Genomic DNA, 26,848 nt, shown 5'->3' with positions numbered 1-26,848 from the left:
AATACGCGCCGTACCCCGCGATCGCGGGGTACGGCGCATACCCCCCATAATCGCAGGGGTACAGCGCGTACCCCTGCAATCATGGGGGTACGTGCCATACCCGGGGGGCCGTTCCGTACCTGTTTCGGGGTGAACTCTGCTTTTACGGCTGTTTTCAGCTCTCGTAGGAAAAGGGTTGTACGGTGGTGCGTACCCGACATGAATCGTACTTGCTGGGTCGGAAAAAGCAGCCACTATCTATACAGATGTCGCGTACAGCGGGTTGCGAAGGAGAATCGTGCGGAGAATCGAGTCGTACGGTCTTTGTACGATTCGTACGGAGTCCTGCTCCTGGTACGAATTGTACTTCGTCGTACGTACGGGGGACGTTGCAGGGTAGGATTTGTACGGGAAAAAGGCTCCGTACGGCTATTCGGAGCGCTTTTTCCAGGATCGGAATCGGCCCCTAGGTGTCGAAATATTTTCAGGTTGATACTCTTCCCATTCCCATTTAGTCCCTTTAGCTTGAGGATAACCATCTTTATCTTGATAGCATACTTTATTGAGGTGAAAGTTAATCCCACCTACTGACGGCTTTCCAGAAGCAAACAAAAGCGCAAACCAAGTTCGACAAGAACCATTGTGCGAGAATGGAAGAGGAATGAAAGGTGTTCCTCCCTTTTTCTGGTGAGCAGGTATCATCCCACACACCCAACAGTTGGTAGTATTTGTGGCATTATGAGTGTGATGCAGCATCTGAATGAACGTATTATTTAAGTAGGATTGTCGATTCTTCTGCTCATGGTAGGGAAGCGAGAAAATAATGGTGCTCAACTGGCACTGGAGTAGTAGCGATCAAAAGCTGTCGAGCAGGAGCCACTTTCTCAACAAACCAAGTTATTATTGCCATAACCACCATAGCAACAACAAACCCTACAGCACAAATAAGCTTCTTAGCACTAGGTTTAGCAACAGCAACATTCGATCTTTCTGCAGACATGATCAGCTCGTTGTTGAAACAATCATTGGAGCGTTTAGCCCTGGGCAGCCATTGGTTTCTTCACCGAGGGTCAAGACGGGTGTTACTACACTATGCAGGACTAATCCCCCCACTTGCCACATCGGCACTCCGTTTCACTAACCCCGGGCAGTAGCTCAACCAGTCCTTTTCGACAAAGCAGGCTCTTTCCGTGGTCTCAGTTGGTATAGGGAGGCTCCAGAAATCGTGTGGTCCGGTAAGACTTCCTCACATTCGTCAGGTGGGATCGCTTGGTTTTTCTCAGTGTCCAGAATCTCTTGATGGTCGATCAGAACAGCAGATTCCACCAAGGTAGGCGACACATGCTTGCAGTGTGTGCTATGGATCCAATACTTTCTGTTCGTTACTCGAACTGCTGTCCTCATAGCTAGGAGCACTTGCTCTGGTCCTCGCCACATCGGCTCCAAGCTATTCAACCTCTCAAATATTCTGACCATAACCTGGTCTCCAGGCCGGAGATCATGGGCCTTACCTGTAGATCTGTCAGGAAGAGCTTCTCGAACCTGTTGATGAATAGAGATCAAACTGTCGGTTAATTGTGCCAAATAATCATTCATCAGAACACAAGGTACATCATGTATGGGGCGTGGCTTAGGAACTCCTCAAATGTTCATCGGTCTCCCAAACACCACTTCATATGGTGTAAGTCCAGATCGTGAATGTGGCACCGATCTTATGGACAACAATGCCAGAGGTAGTGCATCTTGCCATTTCAGAGATGTGGAAGCCAGTATTTTTGCTAATTTCAGCTTTAGTGTAGCGTTGTTCTGCTCCACTAATCCTGCTGATTGCGGGTGGAAGACTGCATGGAATTTCTGTTTGATCCCTAATCCTTTCAGGACATGCTCAACAACTTGCCCAATGAAATGAGGTCTGTTGTCACTCCACAAAAGTTTGCAAACACCATATCTAGGGAAAAACTCCTTTAGAAGCACCTAAGCTGTAGTGAGAGCTGTATTATCCTTTGTAGGGTATGCCTCTATCCATTTACTGAAGGCGCATACCACCACTAGGACATACTTCAAGTTTTTGCAGCGTTCAAGTTGGATGTAATCCATCTGCAAAACCTCAAAAGGTGCAGTCGGTGTAGCAAACTCTCCTGTAGGAGTCTGTGTCCTTTTACCAGGATTATACTGCCAACAGATCAAACAGGACTGTACTACTGTCTTAGCTGTGCTGGCAATTTCAGGATGCTCGCAAACTCGTGTAAGCAATTCCGTTATTGCTAGAGCTCCAACATGTGCCAGCCCATGTGGCATTTGAACCATAGGTTGTAAATAGGCTGCAGGTAGTTTCCATTTATCCATGTCTTTGTTGCACCAACAACCCTCATCGTCCAATATTCCTTCTTTAGCCCATTGCTCAAGTTCTGCTACAGAAGCAGATCTCTGTACATATAACACTTCCTGTTTAGCATCATGCCATCGCTCAGCTTGAAACTTCACTACGTAAATAGAAGTAGTGCTTTGCTGCATTGCAGTCTGCAAAGGCATTGCCTTGTCCTGTCTTATCAGTTACTTTCTTGTGTGCACTACACTTCACAATAGCTACCTTCTTTGGATATGTTAGTGCAGTTAAGAGATTATGCACTAATTCTCCGTACATTATCTGCATCCCGTGGGACGTAAGAAAGCTTCTTTCCTTCCAAAGCAGGCCAAAATCATGGGCCACTGCAAAAGCATTGCGGCTGTCTGTATAGATGTTCACACGCATGTCAGTGCTAAGTTCACACGCTCATGTTAAAGCTATTAGTACAGCTGCTTGAGCCGACTTCTGTGGTATGCGAGCTGTCTCCACTACTGTCTCAAGTGTCGTAATTGCATATGCAGGTGAGGTTGTGCCATCTGGTAACTTCAAACAGGACCCATCAACCCACAGTTCCCCATCTACATCTGAAAGGGGCGTATCTTGCAAATCGATGCAACCCTTTGTCTGTTCCTCTCTAAGGAATATACAAACATTAGGCTCTTTTGATTGAGACTGAGTCACAAGATATGGCAACAAAGTAGCTGGGTTTAGAGTCGCACACCTCTTTAGGGTAATGTGAGTGGCCAAAAGTGTCAATTCATATCCTGTCAGGTGAGCACTAGTTAAGTGCTGCGTTTTAGTCTGATTAAAAAGGGCATCTACTGCATGGGATACTAACACCAACAGTTTATGTGACAAAACTATCCCTTCACTCTGGCGTATGGACACAGCTGTTGCTGCAACTGAACAGAAGCACCCAGGCAATGCACGAGCAACAGGATCAAGAACTGCTGAAAAGTACGCACAGGGGCCCTGCTTGTCACTGTGTTGTGTGTCTGTACTAAAACCGACAATGCACACCCATCTTTCTCATGTACATAGAGTGTAAAGGCCTTTGTGTAATGTGGAGTGCCTAACACTGGTGCAGAACAAAGAGCTTGATGTAACTGATGAAAAGCATTCTGACATTCATCTGTCCATGGAAGGGGCATTGGAGTATCTTTAGTTAAAAGCGCTAGCAGAGGTTTAACAAAGTGTGAAAATCCTAATATCCATTGCCTGCAGACCGAAGTCAACCCAATGAATGCACACACATCTTTCTGAGTGGAAGGCACTGGTGTATCTTAAATTGCTTGAATGCGATCTGTTGTAAGTGCACGGCCCTCCTTAGACAGAAGGTGACCTAAATAGGTTACCTTCGGTCTACAATATTGCAATTTCTTCCGTGACACTTTATGATGGTGTGTAGCAAGAAAAGAAAATAGAGACAACGTACATTTTTCACACTACTCAGGGGTATCTGCTGCCAACAAGATGCCATTGACATATTGTATGAGAGCCACTCCTTCAGACAAAGTAAAGGAATCAGGTTGTCTTTTCAATGCTTGTCTGTAAATGCTAGGACTCTCAGTGTCCCCTTGAGGAATTCTACAAAATCTGTGCGATCAATTATTCAAAGTGAAGCAGAACAAATATCGGCTATCAGGATGAATAGGAATCCAGAAGAAAGCATTCTTCAAATCGATTACAGAAAATGTAGTTGCTGTCGGAGGAACTAGGGTAAGTAATGTCGTTATGTCCGAAACCACAGGGTACTGCGGTACTACATTCTTGTTAACTTCTCGCAAATCAATAATGAATCTGTTAATCCTAGTATCAGTGTCTTTTTTCAAAATGGGGAGAATAGGACTATGGCAAACATTATAGGGAACTTCTTCCACAACCCCCACTTTAATCAAATCATGGACAATGCATATAAGTGCTTCTTCTTCTTCTTGAGAAATTTTGTATTGCGGCAATCGTGGCAATGAAGCACCCCCCTTGACACTAATATGCACTGGTGGAATAACCTTTTGCCCTACATCTGTGTCTGAAGTAGCCCACAAAGTACTAGGAAGTGAAGCTAATGCAATATCCTCTTTAACAAGGCAAGATCTCTCAAGCACGGGGTAGTTGTCATTTAAAATAACACGTACACCTTCAGGAGAACATCGGATCGTAGCCCTGAAATATTAAGTCCCACAATATTGTCTGGTGTGTTTGGAGAGAGCAAAAACGGACATGGAGCCGTAAACGTATCAACATGAAATGCAAGTGGTTGTGATAGTGGGCTAAGGGAAGGTGTTCCATCGAAACCTATCAATGTAATAGTTAAGCCACACAGGGGAGCCCTTGGAACCAAGTGTTTAGATAAGGTGCTACGAGTAGCTCCTGTATCAACCAGAAACTGATCAGTAGAACCCAAAACATGTAATGTAACATAGGGACCCTTCTGATCTACTGGAACTTCAACTGATTATTTACCCCATCCTAGGCAATCCTATGCATAAGCAGAATCTTTAAAAGCAGACGGCACATAGTCACACATTTGATATTGGTTCTGTCTATCAAAAGTGTTAAACCCATCCTGTCCACGTATATTAGAATCAAACCTAGCACGATCGTCCATGCTTCCTCTAGGCCCTGAATATCCTGAACGAGTTCTCATTTGTCCCCGACCACGTGGATGCTGCTGAGAATGCAATGCTGGACAATCAGAAGCCCAATGTCCAAATTTCCTGCAGTACACACACTGGTCAATAAACAAATTTGAACGAGTATAAGAAGGAAAAGATGAGCCATAAGATCCACGTCCACCTTTATCATTACTTCTATCATTTCCTCTAGAGGGCGGACCATAGGCCTGAGCTAACATAACCTTCGTTTTCAATTCCTTAGTCTTTTCATCCTCATTACCCTTTGTTTCTAATTCCTGCCGTTCATAATACTGAGCCACAGTCAAAAGAGAAACCGGAGAAGAGGTAGTCCATGAGCTTTCACTGGCCTTAAGGCAACTAGCTATTCCTGGCAACAGGTTAGCGACATATTTATCGACGAACAGATGCCTGCCTGTGTCATCTGTCAATGACTGGCCACTAAAATCGTGGAATGCCTCCTCAAAGCGTGTAAAGAAGTCAGAAACTGATTCATCTGCCTTTTGATTACAAGACGCTAATACAGTCCAATCTATCTTTTTAGAGGGAATAATCGTTTTTAACTTAACTAATATGGTTGCGGGAACATCTAAAATTAACTGACATGGTTTCTGTGCAGGTTCCCTCTCTACATCCAGTTGTTCTAAATCTTTCCATAATGCCCCAAACGTCGCATGATCATCAACCTTACGTACAGTTCTTCACATATCAGGGGGTAATATCAATCCGTAAAACAGGTCAATATCAGGCAGAGTCATAGTACAAGAACTAATAGCACCCTCAACTTCCTCATAAAAAACTGCTGGATTTTTCTGCGGATCAGGCAATGCAGTTTTAAGAGCCATAACATCCGCTCTATTCCAAGGAGTGTAAACCCAATTATAAATAAAATAACCCTTTGCATCAGAGTACGCCTTATCATCACTTGTACCCGCTCCTTTAGGAGGAATATGCATAGGTTTCGCATGAACTATCATAGTCTTATCTGTTCCGAAGATAGAAGCTTGTGCCACGCTGGTCTGAGATGTTTGTGCAGCTGCGTCTGCTGCCTTTTTCTCCTCTTGCAAACGGACTGTCTCAACAGGTTATTTAACAAAATGCCTGATTGAGTCAGCCACCTGAGAAAGGACAAAAAGACCATCACGCATTTGCTTACAATCATTTGCTATATCAACAGGCTCCAATTTTTCAGAATATTTCCTAAACCGTTCAACAACTTTCGTGGCAAACACTTCTGTAAAATATATTTGCTCCCTTCCCTCCCAATCCGTTATGCTATCTAAAAGTTCAGAGGCAGAAGCAATATTACGGGCGGCTTTGCGCGCAGCAGATCTAAGCTCAGCAGAACGCGCAGTGGTCAACATAGAACAAGTTGCTCGTGCTTTATCCTGATCTGTAGGAGAATCCTCATCTGGCTCATAAGGAGCAGAAAAAAAATATATATGGAGGCGGAGAACGATCTAATAACAAAAAATCATCTTGAGGTTTATTCAGAATAGGATAGAGTGGTCGCTGAACAGCATATTGGCCAGTTACCTGTAAATGGCGATCCCTATTCTCTCTCTCTTTTAGTTCTTTTATTTCTTTATTTTTCATTTCTAATGCTTTCGCATGGATGTTCTTTCGCTGTTCTTTTTCAATCAAGGCTTGTTCACGCTTCATTCATTCTAGCACTTCTTTCTCCCACATTCGTACACAGTCAAACATGTCTTGCCTAGCCTTTCGCTTAAACATACATTGTTCCACATACTGAATCTTTCGCAAATCAAATGACCCCTGCATAGGCCAACGCAACTCAGGATCCTTACGAGTATATTTATTCCATAACGTGCTGTACATTATATAAGAAATACCATGTTTAATATACATATCCCTATTAGGCGTCCCCTCCAGGGGGACTGGTTGTGCTTCATCGAGTCTCAAATTGGTACTACTACAAAAGCAACACATCCTACGAAGTGTGCTAGAAACAGGCATGCCAAAATACTGCAGAATATGCAGTATTATAACCAAAGTAGCACTTAAGGTACTTCTTAGTACGTAGCGATGTTCAAATCAATTCAAATAGAGAAAATTCTCCTCATTACCTGCCTATATAAATAGCAATTCATATATTAATCCCATACAAATCCAACTTGGCCAACACAATTCCAAAATTCCAAAGCCACTGTAAGCGTTACTAAACTACCTTACCAATCCCAGGCATCAAAACCAACAGCAAGTGCCGTATAACGACTCTTACTAATCACTTGGTGTCCAGGTTCCAACTGCCAAGTTCTCATAATCGACCAAATAGTCACTGCATGGCGAATCAACAGAAGAGATCTCAGTCGAGGACTGGCACCACCTGGAGGGTCAGATCAGAAAGAGAGAGGAAAAACGTCGTGGTTGCCAAGACGTGGGTCTCCTCGGGCAGTGATCGCCCAATGCGAGATTCCAATTCTATGTTTCGACCACTCCTTCGGGCATCCGAGACGCTGATGAGCCCCACATGTCAGGCGCCAATTTGTAGTGGCGGGCCTCAGCAAGACCTACCAGTGCTAGGGGTTCGCCCTTCTCTGCACAAGTCATCAGACCAATAGGATAGAATTTGGCACAGAAACTAGAATAGAAAACAAAGTATTTATTAACCTCATGAGGTGGAACTACATTCACACAACACCCTTCGGTAATGTATGAAGTAGTAAACTGAATGGAAGGAGCTTGGTCCTTTTATACCCACACTGGCGCTCAAAAGAAGGTGGTACAAGTACAAGAGAAGGTTTCAGGTACATATAAGGTCATACAGAAAATGCACAATCAGCAAGTGGGAGGAGTTAACAGTTGCTAATTCTGGTGAACACATCTTGACATTTTACAGACTAGGGACAGCTGCAAGGACAAACTGAGCATGTACGAAGGAGAAGAGGCTAAATATAATCTGTCTCTAGGCAGATTTCAAGAGCAGACAACAGCAAGGTAGGACAGAGCACATGGCACACACGTGGTAGCACATGGCAAACAAGATGGCCGCCAGAAATACAAAATGGATTTCACAAAACGGGCAAGATAGCCTCTAAATACAGGATGGCTTCTGCTAATGCTAACCCAATCACTGCCAAATTACTACAACAGTGTATGAATTCAAAGGCAGACCTAGAAAAAAGGACCTATCGCATAACATTTTTTCTAGCATACTTTAGGAAACTGGATGTAGTTAGATCACTGAATGAATGATACAGCTGCAATCAGTAAAATCATATGGATTGAAAGAGAAATAATCTTTGATTTCAGTACTACACTTGCATTATCTTTGAGTACAAAATATCATTTGCGCACAAAGGTTGATTGCCGCAACCAATTCCTCTGATTGACAATAGCTCGCATACCTCCTGAGGCGGAAGCCAGGAGCACCGATACTCTGCTCATTTTTAATTATTTGTATGTGTAACTTGTGTGTGCTCGTGTTTTTAATTATCGCCTTGCCTTACACTCATTGAGCGACTCCACCTTTCCCTCGCTGATCGCTCCTCCGCACAGCCGATTAGGTGCTGTAGCGGGGACCGGCTAGTTCCGGCGCCATCTTGAGGGTACTCTGGGTTGCCGGGTTCAGTTTCTCGGCAACTTTCACCTCTGGCCAGCATATCATGACATCTCCTTCCAAAGGCAAGCCTGTCTGCTCCCGTCCGCGACCGGTCGGGAGCCGGGGCCACAGACCCTGCTCCTTTTTTGATGTACTCTCCCGCACAGCTCCTCGCCTACCAAGGCAACTGGCCCCTTAGCCCGCCAACGCTCGAACGCATCCATGGCCTTGGCATTCCTGCCCCTTATCCCCCCCCCTGCGGTTTTACTCCCCAGGCCCCAGTTGGCTGCCCTTCCAGTTTCTTCTCCCCTCCCCCCCTCCTGCCCACCTGTTGTGGCCTCGGCCTACCTCCTTAATACCCGCTCGGCGGCCAGGCACCATCTGGAACTCTATAACCTCCTCGATACTGAGACACCTGACTTTTTGTTTCTCACGGAAACTTGGTTTTCTGCAGATTCATTGCCCGATGTTTTATCAGCACTCCCCGACTTCTACTCTGCCCTCCGTGCCGACCGCCCCGACGGGAAAGCCGGTGGAGGCATGGCTATGATCATCCGGTCGAATCTCCAGTTCCAGCCCCTTTCCTATTCCTCCATTTTGAATGTGGACTTCATAGTTGTCCGTTCGGTCAACCTCTCGGTTCCTCTTACTGTCGTCCTCTTATACCGCCCCCCTCAAACTATGTCTCACTTCGTGCCAGCTCTACAGGAACTTTTGGCCACCCTTGTGGTCAACAATTCCTCAGTTCTTCTATTGGGTGATTTTAATTATTGGCCTGGAGACCCTAGGGAAGATCAGACATCTAAAGATTTTTCTGACACCCTTCGCTGTCTTAACTTCATTTCTCATATTCATGCCCCCACCCACGTGCATTGTCACACTCTCGACCAGATTTGGTCAGCTAGTCGGACCATTCTCCCTCCTATTATCCTTCCTTGCACCTGGTCGGACCATTCGCTTATCTCCTTCTCCATCAACCTTGGAGCTATTGACAAGCCCCCCCCTGCCTAAGAACGTCTCAGCCCGGAACTGGAATCGGGTGGACCTTAATACTCTCTGTTCTTCCTTGGTGACCTCTTCCCCTGACCTATCTGACCTTCCCCTTGACCTCCAAGTGGACCCTGTTAACAGCTGGCTGTCCACTTCCTGCGACCTGGTCGCTCCCCTCAGGAGGGTCAGGTCTTGCCGCCTCCACGAAGCCAACAAATGGTTTTCCAGTGATCTCAAAACTCTCAAACTGGCTCTAGACAGTCAGAGCGTCAGTGGAGGCGCAATTACTGCCCCTCTCTGAGGGCTCGATATAGGTCTCTTCTTAACAACTATAAGAGAGCTATTCTCTTAGCCAAAACGGAATACTTCTCTGGGAAGATCATATCAGCGGCTAATAAATCCAAGAAAATCTTTTTCATCGTCCACAACTTAGCTGCTTCCGACAGAGCTAATCCCAATCCTGTCCCTTCCCAAGCTCTTTGCCATTCTCTCAACGATTTCTTCCTTGAGAAAATCGCCAATATCAAACGAAACATCCCTTTGTCATTCTCTCCCTTTCCCTGTTCCTTCTCCCCCCCACCATTTCCATACCTTGACCATTTTTCACCTGTTTCCAAGAAATCCTTCCTCGCTTTGCTCAGAAAGGTCATGCCAGGCTCCCCCGCTGATTGTGGCCCGGCTCATATCTTAAGGGAGTTGTTTTCTGGTTGCCCTGACCCTCCCCTGTCCCTTCTTAATGCGTCCATCTCCCAGGGCACAGTCCCGGCCTCTTTCAAATCGGCTACAGTCATCCCCATTCTAAAAAAACCTAGTACTGACCCCACTCTCCCTGCCAATTTTACGCCCATATCTTTGCTTCCTTACTTAGGCAAGATTCTGGAGAGCCATATTACTTCTTGTTTTCTCGGCTTACATCGAGGACAACCATCTACTGGCCTCCCAGATTCTAACTCTTCCCAAGCCTTGGTGCTTCTCGATCTGTCCGCTGCTTTCGACACGGTAGACCATTCCATTCTTCTCGACCGTGTCAGAGCAGGGGGCATCCGTTCGACCGCTCTCACTTGGCTCGCCTCATTTCTTCACGGCCGGACGCAGGCGGTCCAACTCTTGGGCTTTACCGCCCCTACCCGCTTGGTGCCCTGTGGGGTCCCCCAAGGTTCTTCCCTTTCCCCTCTTCTTTTAAATCTCTACATCCACCCCCTCATTGCTTCTTTGCTTAACATGGAGGTCTCTGTATTCAATTATGCGGACCATCTCCAGCTTGTTTTCGATCTCTCCTCCTCCACAGATTCCCTCCTTAAATTTCAAACTGCACTTATTTTTATTTCTGATTGGATGGATCAAAATCATCTTAAACTTAATCCGGACAAAACGGAGTTGGTCCTGACTGGTGGCTCTACCAGCCCCTGGACACCCGCCTTCTGGTCCTCCACCTTTGGTTCTCCCCCGGTTCCTTGTGCCTCAGTTAAAACCTTGGGAATCAAAATCAGCCAGGACCTCTCCATGCGTCCTCAGATTAGCTCTGTTGTTTCGTCCTGCTTTCTGAATTATTCGTAAGATTTACCGTTTTTTTTCCCTTGATGCCCTTAAACTTATTTTCCTGGCAATGATTCTCTCCCATTTGGACTATGGGAACTGCCTGTACGTGGGCATTCCTGCCTACGAACTGCGGCGCCTTCAGTTCATCCAGAATCAGGCCGCTCGTCTCATCCACTGGCTCCCTAAGTTCCATCATTTCACCCCCTTCCTCAAGTCCCTTCATTGGCTCCCCATCTTGCAGAGAACTCTCTTCAAGATGGGTTGCATGGTCTTTATGGCCCACGCCCGTATGGCCCCAGCTTACATAAACTCCATGATTACCCCTTATCTCCCTTGCCGCAACCTCCGTTCTTCAATCCAGGTGCTCCTCAGTGTCCCCCGCTTTCGAAAGTCCAGAGTGGGTGGCACTAGTTTCTCCATTCTTGCCCCCCGCTTCTGGAACAGTCTCCCTTTGACCATCAGGTCTATTACCATATACCAGCACTTTCATAAAGCACTCAAAGCCCACCTGTTTGCCCAAGCCTTTTCCCTACAGTAATTTCCTGGTGCTTCCCTCTTCCCCGCCTGTCAATCCCTCAGCGCCAGGAAACCGCTTGGTAGCAGAGCGCTTTACAAATCCTTTCAACTTTCAACTTTCTGCTCTGCATCAAGAAATGCGCTGGAAGCCCACACTTGGTTAGAGAGAGCAGTTGACATCTGTCTGCCCACTACCAGGTGTAGAGGGAATGTCCATCGTCCCCCGGCCCCCTGGTATACGGAAGCACTGAAACTAGAAAAAACCAAGTGTAAGGGACTTGAGAGGAAATGGCGCAAACATTATGATCCTCTAAAAAAGGAAGCATATCGTAAGGCCAGAAATCTCTATCACACGGCCTGTGCTAGAGCCAAAGCATCCTATGTAACAGAGACCATCAATACTGCAGCCAATAAAGCACGGACCCTTTTTAACACAGTTAAAGAATTAGCCGGAGCAAATTCTATGGCAGTTGCACGTCCCCTTACCCCTCAAAAATGTCAAGACCTTGCCACGTATTTTGTGGAAAAGATCGAGACTATTCTTGCCAACATTAATGTTCCGGTGAGGGATGACAAGAAAGTTCCTCTCCTAGAAAGCCTATCAGGAAATCGGCTTGACTCCTGGCCACCCATCTCCCTGGACACCCTGAAATCTTTAGCCACTTCTATTAAATCGGGCTCTCCATGTGACCCTCTCCCAATTAATATTCTGAGCCAACTGGACGATAGTGCTTTGGGGATTATTGCCGAGACATTAAATGCCTCCATTCATCTGGCAACCGTCCCAGCGTCCTGGAAGCACGCCATGGTCAGCCCTCTGTTGAAAAAGCCGTCAGCTGATCCAGAGGTACTGGCCAACTATCGTCCGATTTCCCTGCTGCCAGCATTCTCAAAAATCCTGGAAAAGCACATCCATGGTGTACTTTCAACATACACGGAGAATAACAACCTACTCCATTTTTCCCAGTCGGGTTTTAGGGCAGGCCACTCTACCGAATCTGCCCTCCTGGGAGTCACGGAGAAGATCAGGGGACTTTTGGACGACGGGCAAACGGTTGCTCTTGTTCTGCTTGATCTAAGCGCAGCCTTCGACACCATCTCACACAACAGACTGCTTGTCAGGCTGAGTGAGGATGGTGTCGGAGGGACAGCGCTGGACTGGATTAGATCTTACTTGAGCAACAGGACGTTTCAGATCTCGTCCTCACATGCCCAGTCGGACATTTTTCTGTCACCCCACGGCGTGCCTCAGGGCTCAATTTTGAGCCCGCTATTTTTAAACCTGTATCTCCGCCCCCTCGCCGATTTGGCAGAGCGGGTAGGTCTAGAACTTATGACCTATGCGGATGATTCGCAGATTATTTTTTCCCTTACCAACTCAGAGTCTTCATCCCCCTCTGTGCTGAAACTAGGCCTTCAGGAAATCTTCAGCTGGATGTCTACGAACCAGCTGAAGCTCAATGGGGAGAAGACGGAGATTCTTCTCCTGGGGAAAAATAGAGATCTGTGGCAGGACATCCATTGGCCGCCATCTTTGGGTGCCTTGCCCACCCCGGCTACCCAGGCTAGAAATTTGGGGGTGTGCATCGACGATTCATTATCAATGAAACAGCAGGCTAACAAAGTGGCTGGTATCTGCTTCACGATCCTTAAATGGCTGCGGAAGATTATCTGGATGCTGCCTGTGGATACCCAGAAGACCGTAGTCAATGCATTAATTACATCTAGGCTTGACTACGGTAACATCTTATACCTGGGTTCCAATCTAGCCGTGACCAGGAGACTGCAGCTGGTCCAGAACTCCGCAGCCAGGTTGCTGTGCAAGATTCCTAGGACAGCAAGGATCTCGAAGCATTTGAGGGACCTGCATTGGCTGAGGGTAGAGAACTGAGTTCGGTTCAAAGCCTTGACATACATGTTCAAGATCAGGGCAGGAACTGCACCAAAATACCTGCAAAAATTGGTTAGGCCCCATGTTCCCGCACGCAATCTCCGTTCTTTAAATGGAGCAAATTTCGTGGTTCCCAGGTTCAAACTGGCCCGAGTGGGGGGGGAATCTTTCTCCCATCTGGGACCAGTTCTTTGGAACTCCCTCCCCTTAGCCTTACGGAAGGAGGAGAATTTTGCCAGTTTTAAGAAAAACGTTAAAACTTGGCTTTTTAATAAATAATTGTGGTCCTTGACAGTTACTGCCCTCTATGTTTTGACCTCTTAGCCCTGGCGCCGGGAAACCCTTTGTGGGTATCTGTGCGCATTACAAATGCAAAAAATAAATAAATAAATAAATAAATAAATAATCTTTATGAAGTTGAGCGCACTTCCTATCCTGCTGTTTCAAACTACCACAGTCTGGTAGCAGCCTAGATGCAGGAAGTAGCAAAGATTACCAGCAACTGGACGAGTATAACATAACAGCTAAATAAGCGACATGCAGAGAGGCACATTATGGACCCTAATCCACAATAACTACAAGTTATTTATCTCCAAGAAATGAGGCAGTCATCTTTTCTCTTCATTTGAACACGTTTAAATGAAGGACAAATGGGGACTAGTCACCTTGCATTACACTGTTATGATATTGAAGTTGATCTTCCTGCTTACATTGATGGTCTAACATTAAATACATTCCTAATAATGTGTGATTTCAACCTACTGCTGAATATTTTCATCAGTCTCCTTGTGCATTTGTATTTCAGAGATATCATACTAAATGCAAAGGGCCCAACAACGAAAAATGGCCTTCCCTTTCCAAATTCTTCACCTGTGATATAACCTCTTCAGATGAACTTGATCTTAAGCTTGAAGATTTCATTTCAGGGCTGCCTGCAGTTTCAGAGTTGTACTCCCAAAAGTCACTGTATGGCATATAGAGAGTATGTCACCTGTGAAGACAATGGGCAGTTAATAGTATAAAAGTGGATTGATCTCATGTGTAGTGAGCTGATGCACCCTGCATTAGAGCCACTAGATGTTTAGCTGTGTTCCATTGTTAGAGAGAATTCTTACTAAACCTGGCTCATTAAATTACACTAGCTGAAGATATGGGGCCCGATTCACAGAATGAACTTAAGACTAAATCCTAAACTTACTACTATTTGGTATTCACAGAATGCACTTACTACTTTCGGGATTCACAAAGGGAACTTACTACTTTCGGGATTCACAGAATGAACTTACTACTTTCGGTATTCACAGAATAGATTTAAGACTACTAACTTTACGTCCGCACTCGGGCCGTAAATTCCGGCCCGGAGACGGAGTTTCCGGCGTGGGGGCGGAGCTTACGGCCTGGAGGCGGAGCTTCCGGGCCGGAGGCGGAGCTTGCGGCTTGGAGGCGGAGCTTACGGCTCGGAGGTGGGTATTTAGCCATGGCTGAAATCTCCACCTCTGGGCCGGAAGCTCCGCCTCCAAGCCGCAAGCTCCGCCTCCGGCCCAGAAGCTCCACCTCCGGGCCGTAAGCTCCGCCCCAAAGCCGGAAACTCCGCCCCCGGGCCGGAATTTACGGCCCGAGTGCGGACGTAAAGTTAGTAGTCTTAAATCTATTCTGTGAATATCGAAAGTAGTAAGTTCATTCTGTGAATCCCGAAAGTAGTAAGTTCACTCTGTGAATCCCGAAAGTAGCAAGTGCATTCTGTGAATACCAAATAGTAGTAAGTTTAGGATTTAGTCTTAAGTTCATTCTGTGAATCGGGCCCATTGTTATTACTAGGACAAATGGCTGGCTGGCCTGTCAAATTTAGAGGTCCTGTATGACTGTTAGAGAAGAAGATCCTCTTGATTGGGGCAACATTGTCAACCAAGTAGAAATCAAAAAATTACTAACACTGCTGATTACGCCCTTGGAAAGAGCGGTGATGGATACCAAGACCACAAGAGTTCTCCAGAGGATGTATTTATAATCATGTAAGAAAAACAATCTGCCCAAGAGAATTTGCTTTTGGACACTCTACCTTTTTTCCTTTGTTATATCCTCAAGACTGCTAACCATTTGTCAGCCTCTATATGCGTGGCCTTGGTAAATATTTCTTTTTTTTTAAATATTGATTTAGAAACTTTATTGCATGATTAGTTAAAACCCTTGCAAACACAACAGATAAAAATTTTACTACTTGTAAAATTGATTAAAAAACTCGTTTCTGTAGATAAAAGCACCCAACATCCTAACTAGTAAAACTCTATTGGAGGTGCACTTTCCATAACTCCTATAGTGGTGTTCCCATAAGGTAACTGTAGACCTAGTTTAAAATAGCGTTTGAGGCTTGGTAAATGTGATGCACCTCGCTCTCCAGGCACAGCCTGTCAGAAATTTAACACTAACAAGTCACACAGCGGACACCAATCGGTGAACATACAAAAAAGGCATTTTCCTACAACATTTAAGACTCCAGTATGTTGCTGGAGGTGGGATCATCAATGGTGTTGAAGACAGCAGAAGAATCAAGAGAAAGTGGTTATTTTTGACTGAGAAGAGAGGGGATAGACTGGTGATGGGCAGTGACCAACTGGTATCTGTGAAGGTCTTTAGGCTATAGGAGGAATTTCTTGAAACTAATGAGCTCTGGTGGTCACGAGAGTTTCTATGAAGACATCTTCAGTAAAGGATCATTGAAATTGGTGTGCCTAGGCAGAGAGCATCTCCAGTGAGTTTTGATGAAGAAAGATGTGAATGCGTTGTTTTTCTTGGATGTACCCTTGAGAGACTTGAGGCTGACGGTGAGGTCTAAGAGGGAATGCATGTGGAAAGTTGACCATTGTGAGATGTTGCATGATGGGGAGTAAAGTTGAGGATAGCCAGTGTGTTGTCAGATGTTCTATATGTTTTCATTGAAAAAGTAGTTGATAGCATTGCATTTGTCTCTGGGCTGTGTGATTTGTGCTTCTAGTAATGGGGTTAATACATTTAAGATTGTTCTGCTTCTGTTGGCTATGTTACTGTTAGCACTGTATAGCATTTGGGTTTGGCTTTAGCTGATGTTGTGAGCTGCTTTTCATTTAATTTCTTTCCTGTTTAGTAGTGTTGCACTTGTTGTTGATAAGGTCTCTTGAGCACCAGTATGAAGATGGTTTTGGTTTTCAATTACTTGCTTTCATTTGTGCATTGAACTATGAGCTCTAGGTATATGTTGAAGTTGTTGAGAATGTTGTTGACTTTTGAGTCCAGAGTTATGATGGGACGAGTTATAAGTTTGAGCTGTAGGCTGCATATGGAGAGGCCCTTCAAAGATTGGAAGATCTGTTCTTGATTTTGTTTGCATTCCTGTGTTGGTTGGACATGGAGCAGTGTAGTGGGGATGGCTAGACCATGAGCAGAGTTCTTTAGTCTTCTGGACACATGAGCTGAGTTTCACTTTCTTGCCGAAAAAGCAAAGTCAGATGTCTGCATACATTATTCGTTCTTGTACTAAGCAAGATTCCGATAATAGTTACAACTATTATCGGAATCTTGCTTAGTACAAGAACCAAAGGTGTGCCCGCAATTCACAGGGATGTCACCAATTTGGATATGGTGACACATTATTGAATTCATTCATTGACGTTACATGGACGGAAACGCCACCTGATTGGAGCACCCTAACCATCCACCAACCTACTTCTATACCTATTTAAAGCTTATAAACTTTGCTGTGCATCCCCTGCCTTCCTTTTTGGTCATGCATACATTGTTCCACATAGCAGGGACAATCATCCACTCTCCTCCTTTACAGATCCTTTGTTCTGGGGTCATTGTCATACATATGGTAGATTATATTGCAACTATATATGGTCGCTGTGAAAGGAGGATTCTAAAGGCACAGCAGAGGCCATGCAAATACATCTGGAAAAGACTAGCTAGAACATATCTTCTGAGCGTAGTTTGACAAGAGTGACATGGGCCTTTGCAACACAATATTCTCCAAACTAAACATGGTCTTCAGATGACCCAGAAAGATGCCATGGGCTCCTGTATAAAGCGCTGAAACATTCAAGGTGTAAAACTGTCTCTTGTCAGTTAAAGTAGTTATAGATTGTTGGGCAGAGCTGTCAGTCATCCTAATAGTTGCTTGAAGCCTTGTACATTCTATGAACGAACCATGCACATTACTAAGAAGGTGAATTGGGTTGAAGAAGCAGCATATTGTTGAAGAAAATACTTTTTAAAATATACTTCAAACTTCTTAATGGACTGGACAAATGACCGTAAATTAACTCCCAATGTATTTGCTGGATTGTGTAAAAATTTCCCTATCACAGATACATACAGGGAATTAAAATGCATGGCAAGGAAGACATCCAGGTAGAATGAACGAGGGAATGGTGCTCTTCCAGTGTTTTAAAAATCGATTTCAGCCATGTTGATAGCCTTTAACTTTCAGGGAATCTCGAGAGGCAGTGCCTACCTGCACTTCCTGCCCAGTCCTGCCGCCTGCACCCCGGTCCACCACAGGTTATCCCGATTGTTGTGGGCGGTGCAGGCTGACACAGGCAGCAGTATCTCTTCCGTGGCAGTTGGGGGCGGAGCACTAGCGACTAGCGCCGTACTTGCAACCTATATCTCCATATGTGCTATCCGTCACGCAGCGGACGTGCGCAGCGGGCACACCGTTGGCGTGCCAAAGGCAAGCCCATCTGTGCCCGTCCGCGGCCGGCCGGGGCTAGGGGCCAAGCACTCTGCCCGTTTGCCCCTCTGTTACTCCCCAGCCGAATTACTTTCTCTTCGGGTGTACCAGACCATCTCCCCTGACATCAGTAGAACTTTGAAGGTATTCAGGTTGCTATCCCTAAGGATCATGGTTGGGAATGCCAATTCCCTCTCACCTGATGCCCCACCACTCCCTGACCAGAAGGATATCCCCCCCCACACCTCCCTCCTCCCTGATTTGGTCAAGCATCAATTAGAGATCTTCTACCTCCTACACACCCTCAAGCCCGACATTCCACTTTTATCTGAAACCTGGCTGACAGCGGAATAAACCCCAGATATGCTGGCAGCCATCCCCGATAACTACTATGCCCTTCAGGCCAACAGATCAGATGCCAAGGCAGGTGGCGGGGTTGCAGCCATAATATCACAATCCCACAAATTCACCTCCCTATCTACCTCACAAATCTTTTCGGTAGACTGCCTTTTCTTCAAACTTGATTCAATCTCTTCCTCCTTTGTTTGTGCTTTAGTCTACAGACCTCCTAGCCACATGCCCACCTTCCCGCAATCATTTGGAAACGCTATCGCCAAACTAGCCATAAATCATGCTAGGTTATTAATTATTGGGGATTTCAACTACTGGTCATATGATGTACATGAAAGCACCTCCTCAGTGGCTTTTTCTGAGTTACTGACCGGGATGAATCTTACCCAGCACATGAAGGTAGCCACTCACATCAAAGGGCATATACTGGACCAGGTCTGGACATCCAACCTGGAGATCTCAGACATACAGGTCACTCCCTGCACCTGGTCGGACCACCACTTTATTTCATCTCAACCACCTCCAACATAAACCCCCCCCCTCCCCGCCAGGCGTCGGCCAGGCCAGGAACTGGAGCCGAGTCAACATCTCCGAGCTCTGCTCCCTTTTAGCCACCTCCAAGCCCCCCGCTTCCCCATCCAATGGTCTCCTGGCCTCCCCCCATGCCAGGCAGACAACATCAATGCCTGGCTGGGTACAGCAAGAGATAGACTGGCTCCCCTTAGGAAGGTCAAATGTAGAAGACCACATGACGCCCAGCGCTGGTTCACCAACAACCATAAGGAAATGAAACTGACCTTGCGCCAATCTCAGTGCAAGTGGAGACAGGACTATTGCCCCATAAAAAAAAACCCATCTTCACGTTGGCACTCAAAGAATACAAAGGTGCCATCCTAAATGCTAAATCAGACTACTTCTCATTAAAAGTCCTTAACTCCACCAATAAAGCCAAAGACATCTTCTCAATCATGGATGAACTTGTCAAACCCGACCGTATCACCACCAAACTAGTCCCCTCACAACAACTCTTTGACTCCCTCAACACCTATTTTATCAACAAGATTTCCAGCATTAAAGCCAGCATCCTCAGAAGCCTCTCCTCACTGGAGCCTGCCCTTGTGCATCGCAACCCTCTTTCTTTTGATCTTTTTCCACCAATCACTCAGGAGGCATTTTTTTCTCTCCTCAAAAGAATCTGCTCTGGCTCCCCCACAGATAGCTGTCCCCCCCACATTGCCCGGAAGATCTTTCTCCAGCTCCCCGAACCCCCATTTTCCCTCCTTAACAATTCCCTTGCCACAGGCATTGTCCCCAACTGTTTCAAGACTGCAGAAGATAGACCCATCCTGAAAAAAGTAGGTGCTGACCCCATTGTACCCAGCAACTTCCGACCTATCTCGCTTTGACCCTTTCTGGATAAAATTCTGGAGGCTCATATTGCAAGTTGCCTAAGTGCATTTGTGGAACACTCACATTATCTAGATCCACACCAAGCGGGATTTAGACCCGAACACTCTACCGAGTCCATCATGTTGGCAGTTCATGATGAACTAAGGAAGGGGGCGGACCAAAACATCTCACAGGCTCTAGTACTCCTGGATTTGTCGGCGGCCTTTGACACCGTCGACCACAACCTATTGGTTGAGCGGGTCGAGGGCGCCAGCATCAGGGCATCCCTCTTAAATGTATTTCCTCCTTCTTTAGCAACCGCCATCAAGCTGTCCGCCTCTCTGACTTCTCCTCAGAGAAAAAGAGACTCACTTGAGGGGTTCCCTAGACCTCGTCTCTCTCCCCGCTCCTATTCAATCTGTACATCCTGCTGCTGATCTCAGATCTATGGAGGAGAGACGTAGCCATTTTTAACTACGCTGACGACCTCCAGCTCATTTTCACCATTGATTTATCTCCCCACGCAATGGAGACCTTCCGGTCCACCATGACGTTCATCAGAAATTGGATGAACCTAAACCAGTTAAAATTAAACCCAGACAAGAAGGAGCTCGTCCTCACTAGGACCTCAGTCAACCCTTGGAACCCCAAATTTTGGCCGCCCACCATGGGTCTTCCACCCTCCCCAGTCAGTGTGGTCAAAAGCCACGGTGTTACAATTAGCAGTGATCTCACTCTAAAGACTCAGATCAACTCAATAATCTGTTCTTGCTTTTTCCACTTCCGCAGGATACGGAAAATCAGCTGACTTCTCTCCTTTGAAGCCCTTATTCAAGTCACCTTGGCCTTAGTCATGTCACGCATTGATTATGCTAATTCACTATATGCGGGAATCCCCGCCTATCAGCTTCAGCGGCTTCAACTGGTGCAGAACCAAGCTGCCAGACTTGTATACGGGCAACCCAGATCACATCATGTAAAACCTCTGCTTAAGAGCCTTCATTGGCTTCCAGTTGCCCAGCACTGTCTCTTCAAACTGTGCTGCTTGATCCACAGAGCTATATCATCCCACGGGCCAGTCTTCATCGCCAATAGAATTCAGCGCTATGTCCCCCTCCGTGCCCTTCGCTCTGCTAGCTCTAATCTCCTGACCCCGCACTCTTTTAAACGGTAAAAACTTGGTGGACTTCGATTTGAGTTCCTTGTACCTCAGTTCTGGAACACTCTACCTCCCGAACTACGCCAAATCAATTCCTATTCCATGTTCAGGAAATCCCTCAAGACGTGGCTCTTTTCCCGGGCCTTCGATTAATAGCTTTTCCGTTGTACATGCCGACGCACCCCCAACTTAGCGCCAAGAAACCACCGGTGAACGAGCGCTCTACAAATCCCCAGTATCATATCATATCATATCATCATATCATGGAAATCCCATAATTATTAATGAGCGGCATACGGATACGTGGCCCGAGTTCAAAACCCTAAGAGTGGAGCCTTCAGGTTGCAGATGCCTAAAGAAACCGTTTTCAGACACCAAAGTGTATTTGACCCCCTATTACTTCATTATTATTGGGTGGTTTGACAGAACTAGTCGAAGAAGAGAACATTTTTAGGTTAGTGTTGTGTGTTCATTGCTGTTTCACTGGATGGCACCTTAATCCGTTCACAAAACTCTCTACACGCCTGAAGTGATAACAAAAACTGGGAAGTGAAAAGTCGCCACACATGGTTTTTACACCTTGTGCCTAGGTAGAGCTGGAAGTATTTTGAAATCATCTGATTGAGACTTGCATGTTGATTTGCCACTAGCTCTTATTAGGTTCTTACTATGTGACAAAATATGGTCCACAATTTCCTTGATAACGTGCAATATTCGATTGCACCGGTTATTCCGTATTATTGATAAGATCCTATTGTCAATATTACAGTTGTTTGCGCCTAGCTTTACACTTTTATTGCAAATTGAACTACATGTTGTGATAAGGTTTATTGTAAGGGAGAAGTAATGCAAACGTGTATGCATGCATGATCTATCATTTTACAATATTACTGAAAAAGTGATAAATTGGTCCTGAATTCTGATGCAAACATGGAGAAAAATACTTTTCCCCCATGGGATTTCCTGACTGTGCACGAACAAAGTAACATCTGTATCTTCATAATTTTAACTTTATTACAAGTAATGCCTAGTGCAGTGTCACTTTTGCTTTTCTTTAAACATATATGATCAATTGAGATAACAAAGCTTCTAAACCTTATTTTCACTCTGTGTTTCTATGTTAAATTTAGGAAAGGGGGATGCACTTGGAAAACCATACAAGCTCACGTTTCATTCTCAGAGGAAGCAGCGATTGGAACTGAAGCTCAAGGTGGTCGATGAATTTGGTAACTACTGCTCCCCTCATTATAAAGGAACTGCATTATTCTACAAACTAACCAAGGAGGAGGTAGCAAAAAACTACACGCACCCCATCTCCCCAGATGAGTATGAGCAACACCTGACACCAGTCTGCAAACTGCCTTTGACTTTGCCTAAGGTAAGCGTTCAATATAGAATTGCATGTAAATGTTTTATTAGTTGTTTGTCAATTAAAAATATACCTGTGCAATTACTTTCCATAAAATCATTTTAAAAGGTGTGCGAAAGTCAATGGGTCAAACTTGAAGTTAAGACAAAACACTGTAGTCTCATATATACATATCCGCAGGTTTTCTTTTCTCTGCCAAAAACATTGTTGAGAAAATAAATCATTGCAACATTAAAGTATCCTTTTAAATTCTTTTGCAATCCTGATAAAAGTTTGTGTGCCCACGTCCATTGTGGATAGCTTCGGGGTAACCCATGATGATGGTCGGGCATTTACCGTACAAATGTACTCGCACCCTGCTCTTACAAACCAAAGTCAACTTGTATACTTTACTGCAAAATGCCGCAGCACAGATATCCTCAACACATCGTTCATGTTATTCCATAACGTGTCTATTTACTACCTAAAGCATCAATCTCATGTAATATTGTTCTAAAGATACCCAACCGCTTTCAGAGCTCTGATTCTGGCTGTGCCCTCATAGGAAGACGCTGCTGGGCTGATAGGAGTGAGAAGGGGCATACTGTGGTATAACAAGAATCCTAGGACAGATGGTCCACATGAAGATAAAGAATGTAGGGTCAGCTGTATTATTCACATTCATATACCAGGGATGTGCAATTTGCACGCTGACTGATTTGCAAATGGGAATGCAATTTGTGATGAAAGCTATGTATTAATAGGTCACAAATTGTTAATTCGCACGGGGGTCTCAAAAACACCTGCTTAATATATATCATTAGGCCGGTCAGTATCTAAGACCACTGTGATTGGCTGCAAGGAAAAACGCCTGGCAGTCCCACAAGACCTTAAACCCAGCATTTGCTTTTCCAAACAAGAAACATTTCAAGTCAGCCATGTTCCTTAAAGTAACCGGAGTTGCTTTTAATAGGACAAAGTCTTCCATATGAGAAAACAATGGGGCAGGATTCACAAAGGGGAATGTGTTGCATGTCACTTCGGACACCATATCCTTTATGAGTCAGTTACCACCTCCGTTGAGGTGTAGGTAACAGATCAGTTGTTCGCCACATTGCAGCCACAAACTATTGATCTATTGTGCGATTAATAATTAGGAGATGGTACCTTTTTCATGTCCCCTCCCGCAGTGGATCGCAAAATGGATTTAGTAAACAAAAAATATGCCGTTTTGTAATCCCAAACCATATGAGTTTCTGAATTGCAGCATTTGCAATCTCAAAATGACTTTGTACAGATGACTTGTAATGAACAGAAAAAATATATTTCAAAATGATAGAACTGTTGTACTACGCAATGATTTTGGAAAAATTACAAAATCATATCGTAAGTAGAGTCAAATGAGACCCTTCACGTTGATATGTGCGCTTAATAAATGGCCATTTAAAATGGTCATATATGTTAAGGTTATGTTAGTCGACAGCTGACCTGAGTGATCTTTCAGCTAGCACTAGGTTTGTATGATTCCTTGACATACACTATGTAAATCACTTCAATCATTTTTTCTTTTTAGCTAAACTGAGTTCTACATTTTATATTCCAATTACATCATACATATTTGTGCCTATTCATGGAAAAAAAACACAAAAATAAAACTGTGGGTGGAGATGTACATCTCTGCTAGAAGATACATTTAGGTGTTTTCTTCTCATAAACATTGTAAGAGAATAGCCTGCCAGGTTCTTCACGACAACAAGCCCAAGCACTTAGCTTAACACACAAAGCCATGTGTCAAAAAGAAGTATATTAGGAGAGCAACAGAAATCCCTGGACTTTTTCATCCTCAGGATCTTCTGAACCTTAATAATTACTAGCATGGTACTTTAGCCTATCTTTCTTCATTAGTGGTGCTTTACAGATAGACTTTGCTAAAGGAACAAGGCATTTCTTATTCACAGACACTTCTTGACTTGGCATGACCAAACGCAGCTCTGAATGTGTTAGACCTGTCAGCCCTAGGGTGGTCTTTCCCTGTGATTTTTTGCCCTTGCCTCATTTTTACCACCTACTTTTCGTTGGCTTTAGGACTCTGGGCACCCTCCCATTGCTAATTAATGCCAGGGTGCAGTTGCTCTCTTCCCCCAACATGGCTGCCACTGACCCCTGCTACTGCAGCATGGTCTGTATAGGCGCACTCTAGTAGCCAGGAGCTGGCTGGAACCCTTAAATAATGTTGCCATACCAGCCTGCCAGCCTGCCCATAGCTAGAGTGAGGGAAGCTCCTGGAACCTTCCAGAATAGGGGAGGCGACAACTGCCACTGCCAACTGCCAACTGCCAACTGACACTATATAAGAAAAGGGAGGGAAACTTTCTAGTCAGTTGGGGCATCACTGACCTGGGGAACCCACGCAGGAGTTTTAGGCGGGAGGGCCTAGTGAGGAACCTATGCTACTGGGAGTGACAGGATTTAGGTGCTGCCTCTTAAGCTGGGTGAGGTGTCCTAAGCTAGCCCTCTGATCTGGCCCAGTGGTAGGGAACCCTAGGGTCCATCTGCAGTGACTGAGGAGAAACTCTTCAAACCTCCAACTCATCACCCCCCCCCCCCCTCTCAGCAACTTCAAGTAACCAGCAACTAAGGGCGCAGAACCATCCAAGCGCCAAGAAGTCTACTTTCCTCTGACAAGAGATCGCTGGGGGATCGACCAGGTACTGGACTTGTGCGGCCCTGCGCAACCCCTGCCTGCATTGGGGTCTAACCGCCCCACCTGTCTCCCCCCTGATTGACTCTCTCTGCCCTCCATTCCCCTCTGCATTGCTCGCTGTCTCACTTGAAAAGCGCGATAAATTGTCCCCTCCTCAAGCGCTATGGCCAGAGACTGCCTGTTCCTCGGAAACTATTGAAATGGCCATCCTTGCCCTGCCACGCCTAGCGCTGTGAAGCATCTCCCAAGCGCTGTACCTTACGCTCCTCTGAGGCGCCTGAGGGAATCCTGTGATGAGTGTGGCATTGGCGCCGCTCCTTCGATGCCCGGTGCGCTTCCGGCTGCCAGAGTTGCTGCCTGCCCTTGCGCCGGGTCTCGCGGCCCCAGCGGAGCCCACTCCGTCACTTGCTTTCCCCCTCGGCGGCCCCCGTGCGCCAGGAGAGGGCCGCCGCATTGCGTGGACCAGGCCGCGTAGGCCTGAAGGCAAGCTGTTCCCTCTCACGTGACGGGGAGCGCGACCGCGTCACCGGCCACGCCCCCGCCAGAGCAGCGCAGCTATTGGAGGCTGCAAACGAGCCCCTCATCAGCGCCGGCACCCGGAGAAGAGCTGGATTCGCCGCGGAGGGGTGGTGGAGAAGCCCCGGTGCGCCTCCGCTCTGCCCCGCATTGTGTCACCTTGCCCCGGGCCGGTGCTGTGCGACAGACCCTGCACTGCGCCGGGCAGCGTGCGGGCCCGGTTGGAAGAAAGCTCCTCCCTCCACCTCAAGCCATCGCAAGGGCCCCGTAGGGCCGAAGAAGTGAGGTAACCCCCTGGGGAGGAGGGCGGTAGGCCGGGAGAGGCCCGAGGTCGCCCCTCCCACGGGGTTAACTGAGACTGGGCCCTGTTGGCCTCCTTCTAATGTGCCTCAAGAGTTTGGAGGTTGGAGGATTAAACACTGTTCATAGTGCACCATATTTACAAGCCTGAAATGTTCATAGTGCACCATATTTACAAGCCTGAAATGTTAATAGTGCACCATATTTACAAACCTGAAATGAAAGGGAGATTCACTTCACTGTACTGAATTTTCTTGCAGAGGTGGGCTTCCATAGTATTCTGATGATCTGATCTAGGTCGCAAGCCGACCGGTATTCACAAGAAGAAAGGCTTGTCACAAATGACTAAAGGTTGTGTTCTTTGGAGTTCCTTGTTAGACTGATAAGTACTTGCCAATATGTTTTATCACCTTCAAGGAAAAGCGTCCATGAGAGGTTTGATGTGTTATTTAAATGCATTACTATAGTCGCTTCTTGTAGGATCCTCCATGTTAATACAAATACCCCTTTGCCTGTCAGAGAGTCTGATGCGACAGGCGGGGTTAGTTAGTGTTTCATTGCTAGATGAGCGGGTTATTATTTTAATGAGATGTTCACCCGTTCCTAGGAAATGCAACCTGAACGTGATTCATGAAATGTCTTAATGAAATGCTTACCTGAAATGCCAATGAATTAATAATGCATCGCTCTATTTGAAAGCCTATATAAAAGATCTTGATTTATTTCAAATACAACTACTGGTGTAGTCTCCATTATTGCGCCACTGTGTGTTTCATTGGATGTGTGTGTTAAGTAGCTGCTTTACACGCAAGCCCCTGGCTGCCTTCCTGCTCGAGCCATGCTACCCCTTGAGAGCTGGTGCCCCCAGTTCTTACATTGGTGGCGAGAGGTGGGATCCAGGACCTGTAGCTACTTAACA

At 45.8% G+C, this 26,848-nt stretch overlaps 1 protein-coding gene across 1 annotated transcript in view; it reads left to right on the top strand.

The window, feature by feature from the left end:
* The window catches only part of DTHD1 (death domain containing 1), a 468,974-nt gene that overhangs the window by 310,452 nt on the left and 131,674 nt on the right, over positions 1–26,848 (top strand). Inside the window, exon 8 of the mRNA XM_086964002.1 lies at positions 22,192–22,439. Within this exon, the coding sequence (XP_086820128.1) occupies positions 22,192–22,439 (248 nt within the window). The remainder of the gene's footprint in view (positions 1–22,191; positions 22,440–26,848) is intronic.

This window comes from Lissotriton vulgaris, chromosome 3_2 (genome assembly GCF_964263255.1).
Source record: "Lissotriton vulgaris chromosome 3_2, aLisVul1.2, whole genome shotgun sequence".
NCBI classification, from domain to species: Eukaryota; Metazoa; Chordata; class Amphibia; order Caudata; family Salamandridae; genus Lissotriton; species Lissotriton vulgaris.
This window is presented reverse-complemented; position numbering and strand designations above follow the sequence as displayed.